The sequence below is a fragment of the Periplaneta americana genome, chromosome 10, assembly GCF_040183065.1.
Source record: "Periplaneta americana isolate PAMFEO1 chromosome 10, P.americana_PAMFEO1_priV1, whole genome shotgun sequence".
Taxonomy (NCBI): domain Eukaryota; kingdom Metazoa; phylum Arthropoda; class Insecta; order Blattodea; family Blattidae; genus Periplaneta; species Periplaneta americana.
The window spans coordinates 90,932,357-90,944,709 of NC_091126.1; the positions used below are offsets into that span (position 1 = coordinate 90,932,357).

The 12,353-nt window shown below is 35.1% G+C and overlaps 1 protein-coding gene across 13 annotated transcripts in view; it reads right to left on the bottom strand.

Moving 5' to 3' along the window:
* The window catches only part of Cadps (calcium-dependent secretion activator 1), a 942,652-nt gene that overhangs the window by 126,655 nt on the left and 803,644 nt on the right, over positions 1–12,353 (bottom strand). For all 13 annotated transcript variants that reach the window (XM_069837911.1, XM_069837913.1, XM_069837916.1 and 10 more), the window contains one exon: positions 6,718–6,819. In XM_069837911.1, coding sequence (XP_069694012.1) covers positions 6,718–6,819 — 102 coding nt within the window. The remainder of the gene's footprint in view (positions 1–6,717; positions 6,820–12,353) is intronic.

Sequence of the window (12,353 nt, forward strand, 5' to 3'; positions counted from 1 at the left end):
CAATTCGTTTTCGTGACAGAAGACGGATCTGCTTCTAATTTTGGGTCATCCTACTCAGCTACTGTATTATAAAATACCTCTTCGAAGCAGGTTCCCAATTAATGAGTTGTGTTGCAGGTTTTAGATATCTTATTTCTACATTACACAAAATCAAAGCAATGCTTGATAAGCAGGTGAAACGAACATCTGTATGGCAAAAAATCTATGGAAAGCAGGAAACAGGAAACGAAACTGGTATAAAACTCTGTATTTCTCCTAATAGCGTTTATGCAATACAAATGTGCCATATCATGTGATATGATCCATTTCCGTTTAATTGCATAGGAAAAAGAGTTAACAGAGCTTAGTTACACAAAGTTTCCTAGGCATGGAACTATTAATGTTTAAATTTGTATGGTTTCTTATTGCTTACAAGTGACACAAGGAGGGGTTGTCTGGCAACTATTTCTCAATAGTTGCCAGACAACCATGTCTTTAATTCTCCCCCACAAGAAGAAGTCATTTGGAGCGAAGCCAGGAGATTGGACTGGTCAAGCTACTGGTCCTCCTTGTCCAATCCCCCATAGGGAAAATAACTGGTTAATAACTCGTCGAGCCCTACGTGAGAACTGAGCCATACAGCCATCCTGCTGAAGCCATATCATTAACTGAAGCACAAGGGGAACATCATGAAGCACTGGTGCATAATGTTTCGGAGGAAGCGTGCGTTCTGCCATTCAAGTTCTCCTCAAAAAGTATGGTCCTATGACTCGGTGTTTGAGGAGGTCACACCATGTATTGGGCGTCACACGTGCTGGTAATCCACTTCACGTAGCCAGTGTGGATTAACCACAGACCAGAATGGGCATTGTAGAATTTCATCTGACCATTACTTTTGAAAGTTGCCTCATCAGTCCACAGAATTCTGAGGTCGAAATCACGGTCCGTGTTTAGAAACCAGTTGCAGAAACAATACGAGTCTGGAAGTCATGTCCTCCAAGTTCCTGATGGAGATGAATATGGTATGAATGAAATTTGTTGTCTTTCAGAATTCTAAACAATGTATTATGGTGCAATCCTGAGTCACAGGCAAGCCTTGCTGTGGGAGAGAATTAAAGATATGGTTTACCAGGTGCGTCTAACAACTAGAGAAGACATGAAACAAAGAATTAGTCAGAGGCGTATACTGGTTAAAGGGTTTGGGCTACCGCTGACCCTATTATTACACAAAATATATCTAACAATTACTTTAATTTTAATTACTATGGTAAAACTAATAATACAAAATTATTACATTATGTTATATTATAAACTTTTTCTTTTGTAATTTCCTTGGGCTACCGCCGGTAGCCCCGGTAGCCCGCAAAATACGCCCCTGGAATTAGTGAATCCTATGGATCTCTCAGCAGTGCTGAAGTGCAATCACGGATGTTAGGAGGTGATCAGTACATTGTTTAGCACAGAGTGGCGTACATTTTGAATACTTACTATGAAGAGTGTATGTACATAAACAACATACAGCATTTTTCAGATGATATAACTCGACCAAGGTGAGTGGAGATGCGGGCATACTGAGAACTATCGCAATTATGCTACACAAATGCAGGAGAGATACAAGTGGCGCTATGGGCTGCAAGATTCCACTGGCCTGGTCGAGTAATACCATTTTTGTTGCTTTGTGAGTAAACAATAAAAGTTAGAAAAAAAAGTTTTAATAAAAGTTGTTTCTTTTTAAAAGTAGTTTCCAATGGTACCTTCAATGACCCATGTTCTTATTTGAAATTTCGAAGTTGACCACAGGTACCCCTACTTCAGGTTTGTTACAGGAAATGGTACTATCACCAATCAATTCTTTACATAGGTTTTGGATATCAAATTTTTTTTATGAACAACCAGTATCATATAGTTTTCGAGAAAAAAGGCTAATACAGATGGTCTGAAACACCTGGTATATATGGGGTAAATAAATTGTATAAAAACTACAATGTAGTGATATGGTTGTCTGCTGAGCTGCTCAGAGAGACTGATTATACAGAAAGCTTGCTATCAATTACATGCTGCACAATATTATAATATTTCAACACGCCAAAAACTATTAATGTAAAATATTACTAGATATAAGTAGTTGAAGCATCATTTACTCATCCAGTTTAAGAAAGAAGGTATTGCAACTGTCTTTGTTGTTATTCCATATACTGTCGCAGCTTTTAAGAAGTGACACATCATTTGCTGCATTTCCTGTTAAGAAATGTAGATGTTTTCTGGGATGCTATATTCAGTTCTTCTAGGGTGTATGGATTAATTTTGGACACTGTCTTTCAGAGTTCTCCAGAGATAAAAGTCATGAAGAGTTAGGTTGGGGGATCTAAGAGGCCACTTATTCCTACTGATAATACTATCCTTGAATACTCTATAAATTTTGTCCACAGACTAGTCAGTTGTAGAATCATGTTGGAGAGGAAGTATGCTTTTGTCTATTCTGACAAGATTCTGTAAGGGCACATACATCCGACTATCTATGAATGGACTCTATAGAATATTCGAGGACAAAATTATCAGTAGGAATATGTGGCTTCTTCGACCTCTCCACCTAAATCCTTGTGACTTTTACCTTGGAAGTACTCTGAAATACATAGTGTATAAAATTAATTCTCATACCCTGGAAGAAATAAAAAATACGATCTGGGAAAATATTGCCTAAATTTCTAAAATGTTAACTGCAATGAGAGAAGCGTTACTTCTTAAATAGGTGTAAAAAAATATATTGAACAAGCATGCAAACAGCTGTAGCATCTGCTTGCTTAATTTGGGTCAGTAAATGAGTTTTAACTGGTCATATTAAGTGACATTTTACATTGACTAATACACTTTTACTACTTTATACTACTTTTGACCAATAAAACGGTACAAAAGAATGTCTTTCAACCAATCATGACTGCTTATAGCACAATTTTATCACTTCCCTAGCATTTGATTATTTTTATCGCTTCCCTAGCATTGTTTCTTTGTTTGTCAACATTTCAAACTGCAAATTCTTTACAGTATTATAGAACATACTTTGCGATCGTCATTTGTTTCCCACATAGATAGTCGACTGAAAATGGTAGCTCCGTTCAAATGTTTTAGTGAAAGTAACATTAGTGAAACAGAATTTAGTAAGTCAATTAATATCTATTTTATTGTGTTGAAGTACTTCATTTCTTCTAATCTTCATATACGAGGTTCAGTTAAATGAAAATGAGAAATTGGCTGCCAACAATAGATTATGCACCACCATGAGGGAAATTCTGGAGTTGATACTACTGATTGAGAGCAGGATTGCCCGAGGGTGGCCAACCTGCATGCTCAGGGAGTGATGCGCAGCAGCAAGACAAAGATGACATTCACAATAATGGCAGCATCCAAGTTCTCGCAGTGTAGTGTGATGTAGTTTCTAGCCGCTGAAGGCATTCCACCAATTGAAATTCATCGCCTTGTGAAGAAGGTGTATGTGGACAACTGCATGTCTTGCACCCGACTGTATGAGTGGACAAAGCGATACCAACAAGGGCGAACATCACTGGAGGACGACCCATGCTCTGGGCAGTCCCACTCTGTCATCACGGAAGAAAATGATGTTGCAGCAGACAATGTCATCTGGGCAGATCGAAGGTGTACAGTGGATGAAGATCTCATAACTTGAATATCAGTCATGTGTCTGCATACTCAATAATCCACGACCGATTGAAGTACAGTAAAGCGTGTGCAAAGTGGGTGCCAAAATGTCTCACAGGTGAGCAGAAACAACACCGGATGAGACAGTGTTTGCAACATCTGGTGCGTTATGAACAGGAGGGGGAGGCTTTCTTGGAACATATTGTGGCAGCAGATGAAACATGGTGCAAGCACTACGAACCACAGAGCAAGCAACACAGCATTCAGTGGAAGCACGACACATCACCACGCCCAAAAAAGTTCAGAAATTTCACAACCACAGGCAAGGTGATGCTCATGCTCTTCTTTGACTCAGAGAGTCCATTACTCTGCTACTTCATGGAGAGAGGAGAATCTGTCACTTTTGCTCATACTCCGAAATCCTCTGTACTGAATTGCGTCATGCCATCAAAAACAAGCAACCTGGATGTTTGCGTGAAGGTGTTATTTTGTTACATGACAATGCACGACCACACACAGCTCAGCACACCATGGACACCATTTGGGACCTGCGCTGGGAGGTACTCGAACATTCCCCTTACAGCCCAGACTTGCACCTTGCAACTTCCAGATTTTCGGCAAGCTCAAAACTGACCTGGGAGGGCGCCAGTTTGCGACAGACGTGACGTGATTGAGAGAGTGCAGCAGTGGTGCCACCAGCAGGCAAAAGACTTTTACGAACATGGTATCAAAAATCTGGTGAGCAGGTGGGATAAGTGCCTAAACACTGGTGGAGATTATTTTGAGATATAAAATTCCTCTGTGAAGAAAAAAGTATTTCTCGTTTTCATTTGACTTTCTTCTGTTTTTATCACCTCTCTACCATTTGTTTCTTTGTTTGCCAACATTTCAAACTGCAAATTCTTTATGGTACTATAAATCATGCTTTGTGATCATTTCTTTACTGCATAGACATGCAACTGAAAATGGCGGCTCTGTTCAAACATTTTGGTGAAGCTAACATTAGTGAAATAGAATTTTAGTAAGTCAATTAATATTTTATTGTATTAGAGTATTTTATTTCTTCTAATCCTTATATACTTTTTTCTAATCGTGTAATAGTCAATTAAATCCCACTCAAGTTTTGATTTTCTCATATTTTACATGTATAATTACAATGTTTATTTTCATATCTTCTAGTGCTCGGATTTCTATGACATGTCATATTTTTATCCTGGTCTATTTTCACTAACTTAAGTGAAAATAAACACATTCCTAGCTTTTCTGAACAAAATGACACGGCTTTTATTGGCCATAAAAATGCATGGTTTATCATATTTTAGCATTAAGTCATACCAGACCATAAAAATGGTATAAAAGTATATTTTTGGTTATATTACAATTGCTTTACACTTCTCCAAGTATTATTCATATGTTCTGTATCAATAATGACAAGGAATTTTGTTTGCATTTGGTTATTTGTTTTGGTTTTCCTTTCCTTATGAATATTTTGTGTTAAATTTAGTTTAAAGGGATTCGTCAGCAGTAAGTTGTCAAAACACAAACAGCAAAAGAATGTTAGTAACATGTCCAGTTTGTTGCTGGTCATTCTTGCCTTTACCCCCTTCATGCCTCCCTAACATGTGATGCTTAAAAGGTTCCAACTACACTGATGTCAGATTGTACTTCATAAACAGTCAGGAACCTTGTAAAAGCATTAGTCTTGCAGAGAAGAGGAACTGAACATTTTTCACCCTCCTTACCTCTTTTCTCAGAATCCTTTCGTCTTCTTTACTGTGAAGTGTGAATTCAGTTGTGCAATATACAAGTTTATAGTTTTAAAATGCCTAAATTAAAGCCCTCTGATAGTATGAAATTGAGCAGGTTTGCTAAAAGTTTAGTGAAAAATATTTCAGTACTGATGGGGAAATTTTATTTTGCAAAATCTGTGACGTGAAAGTTACACCTCAGAAACGTTTTACTGTCAAACAACATTGCAGTACTGCTAAACACAAAAGCTATCTAAATACTGTAGGTAATTCACTGCAGAAACGAGACAGTGTTTGCTGTTTGAGGAATCAGCAAGCAGTTCATCTCCAGACAGTTCATTTGAGATTTCTAAGGATTTTTGCGAGAGGATGGTTTCATTGAAAGTTCTTACAAAGGTATACAATTCATTCTATTCCTAATGGGTCCACACTTAATATTCACAAAAATAATTTTGCTAAATGGTGAATAAAAAGTTTTCGAAGTAACTTTTAGACAATATTTAATTTCTTTTGAGTCATATTTCCAAGTTTTATTTCATATTTTCGCATTTTTTATAGCATATGTGCATGCATATTTTCAGAGATTTTGGGTGATAAAAATTCGAGCCTTACTTATTACTAAACATATTATAAATTTACTTTATTGTTTTCTTGATTTACCAATTCAAATTGATATATGAATAAAATAATTTACTTTGCACCTGTACAAAAACACATGCTTCCGATTTCCACACAAAATACCTTTTAAATCCAAAGAAATAGTAATTACCCAACTTCATTTATTACTTCAGGGGTGTAAGCGGAGGTATTTAAGTAATCTTTTACAAATTCACATAAAACAGCTGTTTGTATATTGTTTCTTTCATTGTTTTCCTACTTACGGAAATTGGTATTAACAGAGGCAGACAGATGACATACCAGAAAAACACTTTTTCTCTATCAGGTATGCTGAAAAAATGTTAAAATAGATATTTATGAGCCTCAAAATACTGTTTCTTTTTACTCTGCGTAATGAGAAAGTAAATATGTAGGAGTTCATAAAAGTTTAACATCTTTATCTATCAAGTACCAATTATCAGTACCTGCAATAATAATATAATACAAATAAATTTGACAATGGTGACCACAATTCTCAGAGACTTTAAAATATCCAACATTCTTCTAAATCCAAATATGTATTGATGTTGTGATACAAGAAACACAAATACATTACGTTAAAAAAAAATCAGTAAGACTAGTTTCAGAAAGCTCTTATAAAAACAACAGCTGTTCATGTACCACTGTTATACTCTTCTGCAACTTCTATGTCTACCAGAGAGGCTTCATCCTACATTACCTGAAATTTGTGATTTGATTTTCCAACAATATTCTCAGCCTTTCTTTGATTTCTTGGAACTTTTCTTTTTCTTCATGAGTAACTGTTCCCACTCCATCTGGTCTGAAATGGCATTGCATACACTGTGAATTCAAAGTACAAAACTGACAAAACAATGCACAATGGACGAGCTCCTTATTACAGCTAATTACCTTCTAATACACTAGTCTCACTGAACACACTTAATCCACAGGTAAGTTACATACTTAAATATGTTAACCAAAGTTATTAGGAGTACGGTAATATATTACTTAAAACTCTACAAAGCTCATTATTTCATAAATGACTGATTTTCAAGAGTTATTTTCATTTTACACAAATGTTAAGAATTGTTTGTAGGAAGAATTACAATTACAAGATGTTAACATTTCAAGAGATTTAAAAAATGCCTGACTGCATTATAAAAAATAACTTACCACATAATATGGTCTCATATTTGTGTTAATTTCAGCAAGTATATTGTGAAAAGTATATTATATTTTAGTACCCGTATTCTATTTAACAACCTGTACCAACTATTAGATTTGTGTGTTGATGAAGTTAATAACAGTGAGATGAGGTCGAGGATTCGCTATGGGATTGCCTGACATTCAACTTACATTTGGGAAAAATCTCGGAAAAATCCCAACCACATAATGAGCCCAAGTGAGAACTGAATATTGTTCGAGTTGCACATTTTCTTTGGCATGCAAATGTTGTTGCAAGTGGCAGCAACTGGAGAGGGGACTCTAGAGCACAGTCTTCCCTGTCGAAATAATTAGAAAATTTATTTTATTTTACTTTGATTTCATTTTTGTTTAGATAACGGTAAAACTTGTTGAAAGTGGAATCACAAGGAATCGAATCCTGGACCTTTCAGTTTGTAGCCAGTTGCTCTACCAACTAAGTTACCTTGCAGCCTATTTTGTCAAGAACAGTCACTATTTAATCATACTGATAAAGCTATGAATTAATTTATTTTGCATATGCACGACTACAGAGATATGAGTCTGTTCAATTAGAAAAGACCAGACACGATCTGAAAGATATGAGTTTGTTATCTATCACAAAATCTCATAACTCTCAGAAATAATCATTTGTGTATATGTGCGCGCATATTCATTCTCTTATGAATTATTTTTTAACGGTTCTCATTTGTTTACTTGTTAAATCAAAGACTTGGAATTCATACCCACTGGAGAATTATGGATTATGGCAATAATTAATATCTTGGAATGGTTTTCCGCCCATCAGAACCCCTTCAATGCAACCTTTTCATCCATAATCATATTATACGATTTAGAAAGATTATAAATTCTAAATTTCTTGTGTTCACATTAATACTTAAATTCTACATCTTGATTACACAACGTTTTCCAAATTAAATTATTTAAATCTCTAAGTTAAGTGAGGAAATCTAATAAGCTATTCGTTAGTCATTAACCAATTAATACAGCAACCAAAAGAATATGCAGATAAATTATTTGTGGCTGGCTGTTTGAAATGAAATAAAAATAAATACTGTGAAGAGTGGAAGTAAATTTTGATCAATGTATGCAAATTTTTATCATTGTGTATTTTTCCATGAAATTTACTTAGTCTAACGTTAAAAAAGTGTAAAATTGTTAAAAAAGACATATACCTCCGACAGACGGCCCGTTTCAATGCTATGTCACGTCATCTTCAGTGTCTCTTGAACCACTCTTGAAACGGGCCGTCTGTCGAAGGTATATGCCTTTTTAAAAATGTTACACTTTTTTAACGTTAGACTAAGTAAATTTTATGGTTTTAACAAAGTGTTAACGAGAACTTTAATCAATGTATATTTTTCATCGAGGTAGTAATACAATTGTTTCAACTGTCCTCTTGCCCTGAAGACAAGCTAAATCTGAGAAGCCAAATTGAGGTTCAATGGACATAATTTTTTCTACACATTTACAATAAGTGCGCCTATAATAGATTTCAGTGACATCGAACTTTAAAAACGAAATTAGTTAGAATTAAAATGTTGCATTACAGATGTTATTAAGAAACCGTACAATTTAACAAAGGACAATGTATAGCTTACAATTTACCTGTTTTGAAAGCAGAAACCACAGAAACAAAATTTTGAGTTATGGTGTGTAACACATCAAAGAATTGAATAATTTCGAGGGAAAAATTGTTCCGGGGCCGGGTATCGAACCCGGGACCTTTGATTAAACGTACCAATGCTCTCCCACTGAGCTACCCAGGAACTCTACCCGACACCGATCCAATTTTTCCTCTATATCCACAGACCTCAAAGTGGGCTGACAACAGTCAAGCAACCAACATTTGAGTGCACACTAACTCTGTGTGACTTTAAAGTCACAGAGCGTTGGTACGTTTAACCAACGGTCCCGGGTTCGATACCCGGCCCTGGAACAATTTTCCCTCGAAATTATTCAAATTAACTTTACAGGGAGTTATTCCTGAAAGCGTAATTTGCACATCAAAGAATTAATAACAATTTTATGAAATTTCACACTATATCTTACAGCCGAAACTTAAAATTTTATATACTCATATTATATTTTAATCTAATAATATAAGATAAACGACTTACATATCTTAGTTAAAACTACATTGTCTGTTTCAATATGCTATTTCAAAACTGTGAGAATCTATAGAGCTGACTGCTTAAAAAAAAAAAAATATAGTTCTATATGCATACTGGCTTACAAAGTATTAAAATTCAATGTGTCTTTAAATGAATTGATAAAACTAAATGCTGATTTCTTTCTAAACGTCGTACACAACAGCACGGGAACTTCTAGAAATGACACACCTTTTCAGTATGCCCCTTCAAAATGTCAAATGGAATGATAGGTATCATTTTCGCATATTCTGATTCTGATTTTATCTAAAACATGTTTATATAGACTAGAATCTTAAGTAGTAATGGGCATTTGAAATTTCGAAGTCAAATCGGTACTAGGTGAAGACAGTAAAAAAAGTAACAATTACAAAGCTATTGCTTTACATCACTTTATTAAGTGCTTAAAATAATATCCATTAACATCTAAACACTTATTAGTTTACAGAAGCTTTCTCTAACACTCGACTATATATAGCAGTAATACTGCCACATGCTTCATGCACTCTTCCCTTCATATTCTCTCAGGGTGTAGGTGCTACAGACATGAACCACTGTTTTACATATCCCCATAAAACGTAGTCCAAGGGTCGAAAGGCATAATGTCAGGTGAGCTGGCAATGTGACAGATCGAGCACATTCAATCCATCATATGTAGGTCGGGTACCATCCTCTTGGTGCCACGATTCTGTTTTCACATTGAAGAGGACATTTTTCAAGAGTCTAGGTAATTCATAGCTGAGAAAATAATATGACCCAAAATGTAACTGTGCCTTAAAAAATGAGAGGCTAAGACAAAGTTTCCAAAAATACTACAACAAACTTTTCGAACACAGGTGCTGAAAAGTTAAGTTGTAATCAATTTTAGATTTTCTGATACTCTGTAATGTATATTGTATTTATTAAAATGCCCAGTGTTAAAAAATATTGTTTTATCAGATTAAAATATTTTCCTAAAAATGAACCATATTCTACAATAGCCATTCACAAAACACAATACAAAGTCGATAATCTGTTTCTGCAAGTTCCTGATGCAAGCAGATATGATAAGCATATTTGTGATGCTTCAGAATTCACTGTATTAATGTGTCTGATGTAGGCTGACCAGACATCCCCGATTTCCAGGAACAGTCCCTGGTTTTGAGTTGCTGTTTCCGGGGAGCAAATGTCCCCGTTTTTGTCCCCGGAAATTAATTTTGTCCTCAGAAGCTTTGATTTTGTTTCAATAACATTTTACACATAAATATTTAATGATCATGATGGGACTGCTGCGATTCAGCACATTTCCGAATGCTTCTCAGTATCAGACAGAAGAACCAGTGAGCACAGTACGAGATATTCTGCACTCTTTGAGATGAATATAGCATTTTCGTCTTTGGTCATCTTTGCATTTGCATTGCACGTAAGCGTTAGAACTGCTACAGTGTCCATTTGTATTTACCGGTAGTTCGAAAAATGAGAAATTTTGTGACAAACCAACAGGTGAAAGTGATATGATGTTTTTTAACATTTTGAAAAAAAAAATAATAAAAATTCCGTTTGAAAATCTTCTCAAAATAGTGTCATTAATCGACTTCCAGTCAGTAATTCATAAATTGAAAGACTTTTCTCCACAATGAATTCAATCTGTACTGATGAAAGTAAAAAAAAAAAGTTGAAACAGTTAAAGCTTTGTTAGGCCTACAAGTGAAAATAAACTTTCATTCCTCATTTTAAGAATTTAGTGTGAAGCTGTATGGGAATGAACAGATCCTTAAAAAGATACATTCTTCAGACAAGTACTTGTAAAATGTGTGTGTTAGAGTTCAGTTTGTACAATATTATGTGAAAGACTTCCATGCATGCATCAGTACTGAAATTAAATTCTTAGTAGCTGTAATTATCTGTATATAAGAGTTACGTGTGTTTATGTATTTAATTCAAAATGTTAAAATACTCTACAAATTTAGTGTGCAAAGTTCTATCATTGTATCTATTGTTACATGTATTTTCTGTAATATTCCAACGGAAAGTGACTAGCTAAGCGTTTGTGGTTTTTCTTGAAATTGCCAATGTTCCTTGCTGGACCATAAACAATCTGGTCAACTTAAAGTGATGCCACTATCTCTCGTCAATTCACAGTTACAGTGGTAAAAGTATTAACAGCATTCTCAATGTTCACTTTTGGCTTCTTGATTTGATTCATGCTTTTCACACTTCCATACTTATGTACCGATAGCCATTCTCCCAGCTATGTAAATGCTGTATGTAACAACTGTGTCCTATGTCGCTCACATTCACCCAATATTAACTCGACAGAGGTCGTGTGATTGTTTATTATGAGAGATATCATGCACAGTGCTTTTAACCAGGGGCCTTGCTAATGTAGAGCCATAATGTAATAATAATAATAATAATAATAATAATAATAATAATAATAATAATAGCAGCAGCAGTAGTTTTTAGTGCAGTACATTCTTTACATCAATTAAATAGAATAACCAATAAGTAGACTGATTTCTGCCATAGTATTAGCTTACCTTGATAACCCCAATCTTCCGATTGAAAACTACTACTAATTATTAGTTTGTAAATATGACATGTCCCACATCATGTATATGATCAGTGGTTGCAATAAATGATGATTACGATTACGCCCTCACAGATGGCCAGCGCTATACCAACTGTGCTACCGAGGTCAACTGGATATCACACAAAAACGACGAAAACAGAAGCATAAAGTACAACAATGACACGAAATATTAGTAGGTTAAACATTATTTCTAGTATTTCAAACTATATTTTACCGCTATAGTGGACACATGGGGTTGTTACATAAAAATCTTTATCACACAGCAGTAAGATGATTTTCGTGGATTTACGTCTTGAAAACAGTTTTCCAGTTAAGGGCAAAAGATTTGATGTACCATACCTGCAAGACGAGAAATCGGAATATGCAGTACATAGTTTCCAATTATTTGACTTAGACTGCCCTTCCTCGGTGATATTTTCAAACACTTAC